A 14,998-nucleotide genomic window follows, 5' to 3' on the forward strand; every position below is an offset into this window, starting at 1 on the left:
CGCTTGATTATTTTTGAATTTGCTCCTGGTTATGCTTCAAACAATTTTTCACTAAGATAACCTAATTCTGATAATTCCTGGTTTTCCTCTGGTAGTTTTGAAGGAATATTAATGTGATGTATTTTATCCTCTTTGTAAGAGTACGTATTTACGACATTGAAATAAGACTAGCTCGTTAAGACAAAATAATTATATAGATCACTTTTTCATTGTATTCCTGAGAGACTTTATATTTCTATAGTGGTCATTAGTTTTAATAAATAATAGTATAATAGTAATAATAAAATAATAATAATAGTATAAAGCTTTCAATACTAATACCTTACAAATTATAATTCATATCAAGGGTATTAGTACCACTGATTTTCTGAAAATAAATGCCATATTATGATTCTTATGCGCACGAAAACTTTACTATAGCTTCTCACTGACATTTGTTTGACTGATGAATGCTTGCTGCCTGCAACACTGCTCCTGCCCCCACAAGATGTTATTCAGAGCGTGCAGAAAGGCCAATCTCTAAGATTTAACAAGAACTTCTTCAAAAAACAACTGAGAGGTATCGCTCGCGAAGGCACGACATTTTCGTATGCCACGAACATTGTCCCCGGCGTTGTGCGGACACCTCAGATCTGCGTAATTCAACTATAAAAGCCTCGCTTATGCCTACGTGTCAGTACCTTAGCTCGTTTTCCAAGATATCCAGAAGATCGTATGTTGCACTTTTGGGAAATATGTTCGTCTATCGACTTTTGTGCCGACAGAGTGTGAAGCATCTTACCGTGTTCCTCATTACAAGTGCTCTGGCCAGTAAGTGTGTTTTGTCCTCTATTTTTTGCGTGCTCGTGAAGCTTATTCTTTCCTCATTCTTACTGTGCTTCAATTCACGTACCTTCTGACAATATTGAAATCTCAGCGACAGGAGGGTGCCTAACAGTTTCAGTGAAGTATTACGGGAGAGTAGAACGGTTCATTGGAGGGAGTCAAGTGCATTACAAGACAAGAAAAGTGCAGCAGAGGGCGGCAGACAGTTGGGCAGAAGAAATTTAGCAGTTTGCGGGATTAAGCCGGCAGCTGGCTCGGGGCGACGTTAGTTGGAAAGGTATGAGGCAGGCCTTATTCCTGCAATAAAGCACGGTGATGGGGCGTAGATGATAAAATATTGCTATTAACCGCGACAGCGAAAAAGCCGCAAACAAAACTTAGTCAAATTAAGGATACCCTGGTCGGTTTCGACGCTGGTGTACTCGCTTCTTTGTTCATGTGAATGATGTGTAGAAATCACTGGTACTAAACTATTTGAAAATTAAGGTCTTCGCTGCGCCCAGAAAAGATGCTAGTCTTTTTGTAGAGTTCAGTACTTTTTAACAAAGGAAGAGATCATTTCAGTGCTCCTAGAGGCAGCGGATTAGCGCGCGTGGATGGATGGCCGGCTGGTGTCACCATCGCCTGTTAGACATGGCAGTGGCCGGTTCGTCGAATGGTCGTCTTTCGTGGAACAGGAAACATCACGAAACTAATAAGAAGACAGAATCCCAAAATTACATAACATCACCTTGACACTTTTGAACGTCTCGATTTTTTTTCTTGTATCTCGTTCTCTTGTAATCAACTTCCTAGTGCTTCCTATGCACTATATATATCATTTACCCCAACGAAAAATTGACAAAACTTTATAATTTTACGTGTTTCTCAAATCTAGCTTCTATAATTTCTGCTTCCAGTTAACTGGATGTTAGATATCCTGTTTACTTTGAGCCCTTTCTATTGCGCGTGCCGAGACCACCCGCCGTATTCCGATACGTTGTATTAGATGCGGCACCACTCCCCCTGGCTAAATGAGCACTGTCTCGTGGTAACCCGCACCCGCCATCAGTTATATTTCGGAATTTACAGTACCATAAGGTATGTAGCTCGTCTTTATTCTCTTGCAGTAAATCCCAGCGTCCGCTCTGGAACACTGTAGACGTCACACTGCTGTGTGCCGTACTCTTGAAAATTGAAAATTAGTTTTTCAGGAAAGTAAACGGCGCAGTACCTGTCTCACATATCGGTGTACACCTGAAACCCGCCCTAAGAGAAGGAAGGAAGGTGGGAGCGAAAGAAGAAAAAGAGAAAGAGGTGCCGTAGTGGATGGCTTCGGAATTACTTCGACCACCTGGGGATTAACGTGCACCGACACCGCACAGCACACGGGTGCCTTTGCGTTTCGCCTCCATCAAACCGTGACCATCGTGGCCGGGTTCGAACCGGGGAACTTTGGTTCAGTAGCCGTGCGCCCTATCCACTGAGCCACCGCGGCGGGGACCGTACACTTACGGATTCTAAACCAGAGAAACCACCCAAAGAAACAAACATTTTCGTGCATTGCTAAGTTTTCGGTTCATCAGTTGATCAAAGAGTTGTCAAGTATATCGCCTGGACGAGCAAGATTTCCTTGGAACGTCACTGAACAAAAACAAAACTTGAATTCTTCATGGCTGTCGTCATGATATTCAGCTTTGATCACCGTACTGACGCGTGGCACGTTGCGTGTCAACTAACGCTTCAGTCAGCATAAACGTGTGATCACCGCATGTGCCCAACCTTTATTGCTATCAACATTAGACTCTTTCCACACATAGGCTATGCAGGTATTATTAGCGCAATAATGGACTATAAAATGTCTCCTGATTATATGTTCATATCTCCATTAACGCCCCCTCATCTACTCTGACGCCACTGTTAAAGGTAGCGCTATATCAGTGTGGATCACAGAACCCTAAGCAATTGTCGTATTATTCAAGATGCGGCAACAGTGGGTCCTTCTGTAGCGATTTGGATGAGTAAAGTACGTGATATTGAAATCTGACACTTACCTGGCTGCTTGCGGCAAATTTTATAACAGATGAAATATAAATGTTCACATTATACAGGTTAAAACAAACTGGGCTGTGGGAACAAACATTGTAAATATAATGTCCTAGATCACTTCGTAGAAGCACCTCGATGACTAAAATGCAAGGATATACTTTGCGGTTGTAATGGTACTCCTGAACGGGCAAAATATATCCTGCTTTCTTATGCAGGTATTTCAAAAAGGAGTTGTTTCTTATTTTGTTGGGTAATGGAAAAATACTAATGAGCTTCGTTTGGAACGGTTTTAAAACTTCCTTAAATTTGAATTTGTGTTTGCAGCAATCTATCTTTTCACGCAAATTTACTCAAGTAGCCGGAACGCTTAAAAATTATTTTTTCAGTTCTTACCAGCTCGAAAGAAATTATTGAAACCCCAGTTGTTTACCCTCAAGTGTACGAGGACCGCAAAGAAGCATCTGAGAAGGTCCTTGTAATTCAAGATGGGTACTCCTTCAACTTGAAGAAAGCCTCAGTGCTCGCTAAGACTCTTCTACTGCAGGACATAAGGGATGAAGGCGTCAGTGAGACTTACGTGAGTACTGTCATCCATCGCATTTCCCTCCTTAAGATAATGTCACTCAAGGTTTCCACGTGGGGCGCAGCGCACGCTCCGCCTCGTGGCAAACATGAGGCGGCTATTTTGTACTTGACTGGCAAATAAAAAAAAAACCTAATGGCTTTTAAGAGTGCTGAAAACGGCTATCGGCAAATCTGGATTACGCATAACTCTGGCTATCGCCACAGCATGGTGTTTTCCAGCTGCGCGCCTTATTCACGTAGTGGTTGAGCGCCGGTATGGCAAAGGCGTTTTAAGGAAATGACGACTTAAGCTGGACTAGCCACTCACGCATGCGTTCTCTACTGTCTAGTTTTTTTGCGATTCCGAATGTCTGCTCCTAATAGAAAGTGCTTTGACAATCCTCAGATATTTGATGTTTTTAGTGCACACACTTGAAGAAAGTATCTATTATATTCTACCCACGCGTAATACCACAGATGAAGATTAAAGGTTCGTGGAAGCGTCTCTTGCGGGGTCAAACGAAATCATATTGAGTATTTTTCTTCATCTAATAGGTGCCTATATATGTTAAATACTTAACACGGTCCCATAGACAGCTACTTTATTCAGATCTATTGTAAGTTGGAAATCAGAAACCGATGTGTCAAACAGCAAAAACTAATAATACACGAATCAAGACACAGTTCCAATAGAAATTTTAAAAATCAGAAAGCATTATTGAGCTCTGTTTTATGGTTAAAAAAGAAACTACCAATATCAGACTTTTTCATACCCAACAATTCAGGAAGAAAGCATCTTTGAGCGGGAAAGCGTTTATTAGCGCATTTTTTTATATGCCGTAAGGTTTCACTATAACAATCAACATACCCGCAGAACACACGACGGCAGTCTTACGTTTTTTTTTCTATTAACGTTTTTGCTATCGTGAAAAACGTTCCCCATTGGTGTTCTATGGCGGACTTAACCGATCTGTGCGATCGATTGAAGTAAACACTTTAAAGAACGATTTTGCTCTATACAAGAAAAATACATCATTGCCTTCAATATTTCCATAACAGTATCTTGGAATTTTTAAATTTTCAAAATTTTTATCCGAATATATCAGACATGGTTACAAGGTGCAAAAAAGGTGAATTGGATTTCTTACTTTAATAGCGAGAAATCAATCAACAAGCTCTCAGTATGATTAGAAGTTTCCAAATATTATCCTGTGCATCGGGTTTCCGCATTAGGTCGTTGTTAAGGTTCCGACTTTCTCGTTTTTTTTTTAAGCGAAGCGAAGAGTAGGCGTAAAACAACAAGACTGCGATGGCGGAAAGCACGCACGAAATGTTTTTCAGCCAATCGTGTGGCGGCTGGCCACTGTGAAGACGGCGCAGTGATTCCTGGACTGATGCGTCAGACCGGAGATGGCGGTCTGACACATCACCCCTGCAGCAGGAGACAAGGAGGAAACATAGCCCGCTTGCTACGGGCTTGATATTTCATCGATGTGTTGTCTGAACCACAAATATGTAGCCTTTTTTTTAAACTACTGCTTACGCCATGTCCAAAAACAGCAATTAAAATTGCTTTGGGTGTCTTCACGGGTGATGTATTTTCGTTGTCCATTGGAGAGGGATGAGATTTGCGAAAGCCAGTATTCGACCAGAATTTTTATTTCCGTGGTCTTAGTTTTGGGCTATAACGTCTGACACTGAAATTATTTATTCAGAGAAACGAAACAAAATAAAAGGAAAAATTTTTTTTCCAGAACGCTCTAAGTGCACGTTTAAACCAAACGGGTTAATGAATAAACAAAGCCGCACAACAACATTCTTCTGAAAATGAGCCGAAGGGGTTAGAGAAGCACTTCGCAATGCAGAATTACCTAGATACAGAAAGAAGTTAACATTTCAGAAATAGGAAACATTAAAAGAACAATGATCATACAGATATTTATGTAAAGAAACTGGCGCAAAAGTAGAGACAACGAACAAGAGAGGAGACGTATGACGATGAACAAGCGCTTTAAATTATGCATTTATTTCCTTATATTATGCAACACCAACTAGCCCAACAGCACGCCTTTCTTATCGAGATATTACATGACCTTTTAGCTGATAAAAGATCGCTTTTAAGCTCTGGAATAAACCTTTTTTTTCTTCTTACTAATTCGCTGCTGACAGGTAACTACTTCTACAGCACGATAGCTGATAAATGAACAGTTGTTTTGCCATAAAAAGTGGAGGCCTTAGAGTGCAGTAGGTTAATATTTCCTGCAATTCGTGTTAGGTTTTTCTTTGTCAGTAATAGTTGCGAGATAAACAGCACTAGAAGCGCGCCGTTTATAATTTTCCACAATATTATGCCAACGGTGTATTTAACGAGTTCAATGCCTGTCCTAATACGATGGTCATGTTATAAAAGATTCAAGTTACAGTCGTTCCAGCTATAGTTCACTATGTTATGTGCGTGGGTTTGAATTATTTTCAGAGAAATTAAGTGCGTGGAAAAGAGTTACCGCAGGCTACTGGCATCCTTGATAAATTAATCTCCTATAATAGTATTTTAAATTGTAGCAATGGCAGACCTTCTAGCTCTGCGTGGTTAATTGCGTGCAATGCTTTGTATTAATATACAAATATTGAGCTAGCAGTATTTTTTATCGATTGTCTTGTTTAGCTCGTGGCTTAAAGATAGATCTACTGCCATCTGACTTCATGTGCTTCATAATTCTGCAAAAGCGCAACACAACGAGGACAAAAGCGAAAAGTGACACAAAGACGGCGCTGAATTACAGCTAGGATTTATTGAAAAAAACACGCATCAATTTATAGATTTCAAAAATCTACGCACATGCGCATCGTCAGTCAAGGCATAACACCCAGAAGTGCCTATCGCGGATAAGATTCACACATCAATAGTGCACACACGGAGGCATTATCTATAATGTAGTAGGCTCATTTCCTTGACTGATATAATTGCAGTTGATGCCCTGACACACCCTTTTTCCTTCCTAATATTGTGGAACACCTCAGCCAGTTCCCTTGTGGGCCTGTATGCATGCCGATACGGCGCCTTTGTGCCTACAAAAAAAAACGAATTGCGTTCAGAGGTGAAGCACTGCTTGGCTAGATTAGTTTCCATCTTTTATATTGAGTTAGCATGCTCAATTAGTCTCTCACATTAATGCTTCGGCTAGTCTGGCCTATGTAAGTGCGACCAAAATAAAGAGGAATTTCACACACTATACACTTTCTACACGGATCATATCCATTTACATTATTAATATGACATCTGTTCCTCCAGCGGTCTTCATACTTCATTTGAATGGGCACGCGTACTTTCTCTACTTTGTTAGGGGCTGAGAAGAGAACATTCACGTTGTGCTTAGCACCCACTTTCTTCAATCTCTGTGATAGGGCATGTTCATATGGCATGACCACCACTTGCTTGCGTTCTTCTGACGTTCTTGGCCATTCCGTTGTGTTGCGCTGTTGAAAAATTATGAAGCATTGCCAACTTGCCCAAACTTCTGTTATCTTAACTTCATGTGTTTTGGTTGGCAGTCATATTAAAAGGTCTGTTTCCTAGTCAATAAAAAACACCACTGGTCGTACCGGTTTGAAAAAATGGCGGTAAACATTCACGCGAACATTTCCGCCCTATCTCACTAGATGCTGCAAGATTCTCAAACACATTATCGCGTCTCATATTAACGGTCACCTGAAATCTAATCATATCTTTTTCCCCAGCTAACATAGCGTTAAAAAGGCTTTTCCTGCGAGTCACAGTTACTCGAATTCGCTACTGACATTCATTCCCACATGACCTGCAGCTTACTCACTGATTGCACATTTCTTGACTTCACAAAATCATTTGATCGCGTAGCACATTGTCGCTTAATATCTACTTTCTGCGCTCAAATTAGATTACGTTTTTGATGGCTACGTAATTTTCTTTCGAACCGGCAGCAGTTCACAGTATTTAATCGCTTATCTCCACGTCATGATGTCCCGTCAGGTATGCCGCAAGGGAGCGTCCTTGATCGCTTACTCCTATTTATTTATATTAATGACTTGCCAACTAATATTTCATACAGTATTCGAATATTTGATAGCGAGTGCATCATTCACAGGTGAATAAACTACAAACGACCACATTTCAGTCCAAAATGACCTGGACTTTATTGATTCGCGTGTAACATCGCTCGTGACGCTGAACGTTCCAAGTGTAAAATAACTTTTTTTCACTAAAAATAAGCAAATTCGTCGTTCTCTTTCTATATTTGCAACAGCATATTGGTTCGTGCTACTGAATATTTTCAATCAGTGACAACAAAGTGGCTATCGGTGCTCTTGAAGACGACGACGCTGACTGTGTGTGTGAGCGTTGTCAAAGCCTCACATCGTAGAGTACCTCTCTTCATTGGACAATTGTTTGTGGAAACCTCCCTGTAACAATATAAATACTCCAGCGTACCGCTCACAAAAAAATCTCTCGGGGTCTGATCACATAACCACTATTTCAGCTAGTGCCTCAAGGTCACTAGGTTTCGTCTGCCGAACTTACAAAGTACGCGCGTAAACATACCTCTTCTACTTTTGTTAGATCTGAGCTTGAGTGGATGTCTCTCGAAGAGTCTCCGCATTAGAAATACTTAATCGCCATGTTAGAAGGAATCTAAAATAGGGCTAGTCGCTTTCTTACACGGAATTATAGTCATTATTCAAGCGTATCCCAAATGAACGTGTACCTTTCAGTGCATCCGTTAAGAATCCTTCGAGACATTGCATTTTCAAGAGAAAGCTTTATATACTAGCCTAGCGGCGCGGATATCGCTGTATCTCCACGAATGCCCTTTAAAGGCGTAGGTATGGCTTTGAAGCGGCCACAATAAAAAAAAACAGAAGAGAATTGTGCTGTAGGTGGGAACCAAACCCGGGTTTCTGCCATGCGAGACGGGAACGCTTCCACTAAACCACGGCGGTTATTTTTTCTTCTTTATTCTACGGAAATAGTACCGAAAAGAGAAATGTGAGTGTGCTTAATCTAAAACACACCAGACTCCCCCACGGCGGTTCGACTGTTCGATGTGAATGAAGGCGCGTCTAATGAACGTACAGATGTCTAAGAAACGTATCTTCGGGATATGTACTGAGGCGTGCATAAATAAGTTAATTATGAACATGAAACTTACAGGAGGAGGAAAGACTTTAATGAATACAGGAGAGGTGAGAAGAGAATAAACATTTATTTGCAAACTAGAGACCACAGCGGTTTGTGGGCGGCGTCCTCAGTCCAAGACTCCAGTGGCTTTTGCCGACGCTGTGGCGATGGCGACAAGCGCCTCCTTGACTTCGAGGGCCCGGCTGGCCAGCGTCACCTCCCACTGCCCCAGCGCCGCGTTGTGCGGCTTTAAGGGGTTCGCTTAATTGGAATGCCTGCAATTTTCACCTGGATGGATGGATGGATGGATGGATGGATGGATGGATGGATGGATGGATGGATGGATGGATGGATGGATGGATGGATGGATGGGCGGATGGACGAACGGACGGATGGACGTACGGATGGATGGATGGACGGGCGGATGGACGGATGGACGGATGAATAGATGGATGGATGAATGGATGGATGGATGGAAAAGCTTAACCCTTTAAAACGGGCGCTGGTTCAAGCCACCTTGCCATGACTTGTGAAATTTTACTCCTGTATTGGTTTCCGCCTTAATCCGATAACCTTCACTTGGTTACTTCGACCCGCTTAAAATCTTCTTTCCCTTCACTGTCCTTAAACCCCACTGCTTTGAATAAATCAGCCCCACTGCTTTCTACAGTAAGGTGAAGCCCTTTTCCTCCTCCTCTCCGCACGCAACGCACAACGTGTCTATCTCGTGGTACCTGACTCTATATGTCTTAGTCCGCAAAACTCCCGTCCTGGGCTCAAACAACAAAGAGCTTCCCCTACAATTATTATAGATATTTTCTTTGGCAATTTTCTGCTCAAATGCGCGCAGTCTTAGCGCCATCATGCGGCGCCCACTGAATCCCAAACAAGCAGGTACGGCGATGATCCACTAGACGGCGATCGTCTAGTGAACACTAGTGAAACGGCTGAACACGATACTTTTCTGCAAAGGGCTTCACTCTACAGTGGAAAGCAGCGGAGCTGATTTAACCAAGGAATTGGGGTTTACGGATACTGAAGGGAAAGTAGATTTTAAGTGGGTAGAAGTAACCAAGCGAAGGTTATCTGATTGGTGGCTAAAATCAAGAGAAGAGTAAAATTTCATTAGTCATGGCTAGGTGGATTGAGCCACCGCCCTATTTAAAGGGCTCAGCCGTATCCATCCGTCCGTCCGTCCGTCCATCCACAGATATCTTCGAAACGTATCTTCGAGTTGTGTACTGAGGCGCTCATGAACGGGCGACGTGGAAGGGAATGACGACGTAGACCCTTCGCCGAGCTCCGATGCTGACAGTTGTACGAAACGAATTCAACGTTACACACACCATGCCTCGTCTAGTTGCCCTATACGCCTCAGCTTTCGTTCTCCAACCAGGTTCAAAAGCAGTTACACCACAGATAATTGATATCTCTTTCACAAATTACTCCACACCACTCGGCCACCGTTATCGCACGTAAATGGCCCTTATAATGGTAAACGACACTGAACAAAAACTTCAGCTACACACGTGTTTATGGCAGCCCTGAGGCCTTTAACTCTTCGCTGATCGCACGTGCTTTACGCCTGTGGAATGTTCCTCCAAACTGCATTGCCTAGAGCTCGCAGCGCAACCAGTATACATTTCACGATCACTTAGTCGAACATTTTATCCGTAACACATTGAAAGTTTACTTCTATGCATATGAGTCATGCCTTTTTTTCCCTTTCAACCTTCCATTTGGTTATTATCCTCTATACTTTTTCCGTACATGTGCTTGTGTTTTTCTGGCCGGGTAATTTTATTTCTTTTTATTAAATTTTTCACCTATTTTGTTTTTATTCCATTCGATTTTTCTGCTGGCTTTTTTGTCACTGTTGATAATTGCAATGAATTATATCCCTTTAACAGTGTTTGTACTCACAGATTTTTGGTATTTTTGTAGGCTCTGTTATACATATACTTTTATTTTTTACTCATTGCCTCCATAAAGGCCTTGATAGTATTTCGCAATAAGTAAAAAATATAACTGCTACGTTAGTAGAGTAGCGTGGTCTAAGTCTTCATTAGTAAGGGTAGGAAATCATTTATTAGTTTTACATCTTTATTAGTAACATTATTCAAATATTTTGTTATTCATTTCTCAATTAAGTTTTCAATCCTATTCTCAGAAAAAGTGCGCAAAACCCCCTAGAAATTCAAGGAAGATGTCACCATTCTGAAATACTTGGGTATCCTGCCGCGCTTTTGTTAGCGAATAGAGATACTGGTTTTAAATATGCTTTTGATGAGGATAGAAACAACACATACAGAACGGGAATGATTTTGCTTCGGAATGTTAAAGGGCTTGAAAGTTTGCACTGCTTAACATTTAGGCGTGAAAAGAACAACTTTCTATGGTTTCTTTGTGCATAGCGAAAGGGAGAGAGGCAAGAAGTTAAAGCTACACTCGTGTCGCGGAGCCGGCATATATTATCACAAGAAATAAGATTAGTGCTGAAACAGTCCGCAATATCTTGATTGTAAGAAGTGATGTTGTCTTGAGGGGCATATATTAACGTCGCTTGTTGTGTCGCTTTGTTCAGGAGCAATCAATTACCATTTTCATTGTGCAGTACAGCAGCACTCGAGAATTCGGTGTGCGGAGTAATATCCAGTTACCTTTTAAAACAGCGTATAATGGCAGTTGCAGAACTTGCGAAACCAGTGCGTAGTGCGGCATTAAACGTCGGTTTCATTCTTATTTTGCAGAACGTCCTTTCATGGGTTTTGAGGGGACGGTAATACACTTAATTGTATGTTTACATGTCGGGAAGTCGGCATGATCGAATGGTGTCAGCAGTGTCCTGAAAGGCCAGAAAGATCGCTGTGAATCATTTAAGTTCAATGAAAATCAGTCATGACAGCAGCAGCAAACTTTTCTTTAACCAACACTTCCGTGAAGGATGACATGTCATTAGAGCCTGGATTACCATCTACAGGTTATGAAATTAAATTCAATAGTGGTCACTAATGTCAACGTTCAGAGTGCTTGCGTCCGGTGAAGCTTGCAGTTGGAGGGCAGGAGACCACTTACATTGCACTGTCATTATAAGTATGATTAGACAGGAAGTATGCTTAGGCATTCAGCTTCAAGTCTTTGTGGGATGTCATTTCTACTGAAGGACGAATCCCAACATAAATACGTAACAAATGTTAATTCGATTGCCGACGGCAGCGGACGAGCATACCGACGCTACGCTCGTCTCGGTAGCGGAAGGTAGAAAAAGCTCTCTTCCCAGCCGGGCAGCTTGTTTTTGTAGCCACCGTCGGTGACGCATGCCTCGAGTGACGCAGCGGTGGCGCCGTGTTTTAACGGGAACGCAGTCCAGCGTGTGACCATGTTACGCTGTGCCAAACGATAACGAGGCGGAGGCTGCGCGGAAATATTCTCAGAATGTGTCGCCACATCACCCCCCCCCCTCACCCGCGGAGTGGGAAGCCCTCAGGGCTTGTAAAAATCTGTGCAGCGTACCCGACGTCCATAGCGCGTAGTGACAAGCAGGCTGCGATGTCGGGGGTCGTGGATGGACACCTGTGGGTGCACTTGTATTTCCTTGTTTGGCGGAGGCGATGTAGGCTGGCTTCAGCCAGTCGATAGAGATGCGGACGTCGTTCCCGTTAACACGCAGGGTGAAGGTTTTGTCGTCGCGACGGAGAAGTGGGTAGGGTCCGCTGTAAGGTGGCTGGAAAGGCCTGCGGATGGGGTCGGCGGGAGAAAACTGTGCGTATAGGTTGCCAGATCCTTGAAGACGAAAGGGGCAGTCTTACAGTGGTGAGCTGCAGGTAACGGGCGGAGGGAAGCGATGGTGCGTCTGAGGCGGGCGACGAAATTGGTTGGATCTGACGTCGCGGTAGTGGATGACGATGCAGCAAGAAATTCGCCTGGGAGAAAGAGTGGTTTTCCGTAGACGAGCTCTGCGTGTGTAACCTGAATGCCTGCTTGAAGGTGGCGCGAAGATCTAGGGCGACGGCTAGGATGGCTTCGGGCCAGGTTGAGTGCGGGTGGCACATGATGGCTGCTTTGAACTGACGATGGAAACGCTCGATCATCCCGTTGGCGCAGGGGTGGTAGCTGGTGGCCCTCGAGCGCTCGTACCCGATCGTCAGTCTGAGGAACATGAAAAGGTTCGATTCGAACTGTCGTGCCTGGTCGGTGGTGACGCGGTGAGGGGGCCCGAAGAGAGCAATCCAGCCGGCGAAGAAGGCCGAGGTGACGTCTTCCGCGGTGATTCTTTCGAGGGGCCATGCCTCAGGCCATCGGGTATACCAATCGATGGCGGAGAGGCAGTAGCGACAGGGTCCAGTTGGGGACAAAGGCCCTATGATACCAAGGTGGACGTGTTGAAACCGACCAGGGGGCTGGGGGAATGCTCCGAGCGGTGAAGTGACATGCTTGGTGAATTTAGCGCGCTGGCATTGAGTGCAGGAGCGTGCCTAGGTGCGGCCATCCCGCTGCATTGAGGGCCAGACATAGAGCTCGGCCACGAAACGTGTAGAGGAGCGTATGCAGATATGGCTGACATTATGCAGCTGGTTGAAGAGGCCATGGCGATGGGAAAGGGGCACGTAAGGTCTGCTTCGTGCTGTTGACTTGTCGCAGTAGATAGTCGTTGTCGATCCAGATATGGGGACTTGGTGCATCTGTAGTGAGGACCCGCCCTTAAGAAACTCTTGCAGGTTCGACGTCCGTAGTATGATCCTCGGCGAGGACGTCGGCTGTTATCTGCGCAAAGCTGATAGCTGCCACATGTGAAAGAGCGACGGCGACCACGTTGTCCTTCCCGCTGACATTTTGGATGTCGGTGGTAAACTTGGCAATGAACGACAGCTGGTTCTGCTGGACCTTCGCGACTTTGTTGCGGCGTTGAGAGAAGGCGTAGGTCAGAGTTTTATGATCGGTATAGATAGTGCAGTTCTGTGCTTCGAGAATGTGGCGAAAGTGTTGAACTGTTTCGTATATCGCCAGAAGTTCTCTGTAGTAAGCTGGCGAACTCGACGGGGCGGGGGTAGTGGTTTCGTAGGTCGGACTGGCCATCGTTTTCCGAGTTGAGGATTTCTTGGAGAAGAACGCCAACGGATGCCAGGTGTTGTCTACGCGTTGCATAAGGGCGGCGCCAACGGCGAAGTTAAAGGCGTGCGTGAAACGCCCCAAGGGAGCGTCTGCCACGGGATGGGAGAGAAGTGTGGCGTTGCAGAGAGCAGCTTTGCATTCTTCGAAAAGTGGTGTTAAAGCCGGTTTCCACGTGACGGGTTGGTTTCCTCGTAGTCCAGCCAAGACATCATGGAGGGGAGCCTGGTAGTCGGCTGCGTGTTGCAAGAAACGCCTGTAAATGTTCAGCATGCCCAGGAAACGGCGAAGGTCTCTAGAGGTGGTGGGTTGGGGGTAATTTTGCAGGTCTGAGATGCGTTGAGGCAAAGGTCGAGTTCCCTCTGATGAAACTTCATGGTCGAGAAATTTGACAACTGAAACGCCGAACGTGCTATTTGGGACATTGATGAGTAGGCCGTGGTCATCGAGGCGTTGGAAAAGCAGACGAAGGTGCGTGTGGTGCTCGTCGGCGTTGCGGGAAAAGACCAATATGTCGTCAAGATAGACGAAGCATAAGTCGAGCTGCGGACGACTTCGTCGATGAAGCGTTGAAACTTTTGTCCAGCGTTCCTCAGGAAAAAGCTCATGAAGAGAAATTCGAACAAGCCGAAAAGGGTAATGATTGCCGTTTTCGGGACGTCGTCCAGATTGAGGGGTATCTGCGTGTAGGCCTTCAACAAGTCTAGCACGGAGAAAACGTGGCAGCCATAAATGCGATGGGCGAAGCCCTGTATGCGGTGAACGGGGTACCTGTCCGGAATGGTGGGGGCGTTGAGGGCACGGTAGTCCCCACAGGGCCGCCAGCCTTCGGTCTTCTTCGGGACAAGGTGAAGTGGCCAGGCCCATGGGCCGTCGGAGCGCCGGGCGATTCCCTCACGGTGCATGGCTTTGAACTCTGCTTCGGCTATGCGCATGCGGTTCGGGGCAAGGCCTCGGGCGCGGCAGAAAACTGGGGGGCCTGGGGTGGTCCGGATGTAGTGCACAGTGGTGCGCTGCACATCACGTGGCAACCCGCTAGGGCACGTCAAACCAGGAAATTCGGCGAGGATGGCGTGGTACGGTGAATTATTTTCAACACCGAGTACTTTGATGCTCGGCTGGTGGGTAGTTGTTCGCTGTCCTAGCGAAGAATGTCCCGTTGTCGCGTCGATGAGACAGTCGTGGCGGCAGTCGGGAAGGAGGTTGTAGTGCGCCAAAGATTCTGAGCCGATGATTGGCTTGATGACGTCGGCGACGACAGAATTCCAATGAAGGCCATGGCGTAGGTTTATAAACTGGACGTGCAGGCGGAGCGAGCCG

General features: G+C 44.9%; 1 protein-coding gene across 1 annotated transcript in view; it reads left to right on the top strand.

Annotated features, from left to right (window-relative positions):
- The first annotated feature begins 552 nt into the window (after nt 1–552).
- The window catches only part of LOC144120133 (venom metalloproteinase BumaMPs1-like), a 73,268-nt gene continuing 58,822 nt past the window's right edge, over nt 553–14,998 (top strand). Inside the window, exons 1-2 of the mRNA XM_077652572.1 lie at nt 553–810; nt 3,240–3,430. Coding sequence (XP_077508698.1) covers nt 663–810; nt 3,240–3,430 — 339 coding nt within the window. The 5' untranslated portion in view covers nt 553–662. The remainder of the gene's footprint in view (nt 811–3,239; nt 3,431–14,998) is intronic.

This window comes from Amblyomma americanum, chromosome 2 (assembly GCF_052857255.1).
Source record: "Amblyomma americanum isolate KBUSLIRL-KWMA chromosome 2, ASM5285725v1, whole genome shotgun sequence".
Lineage (NCBI taxonomy): Eukaryota > Metazoa > Arthropoda > Arachnida > Ixodida > Ixodidae > Amblyomma > Amblyomma americanum.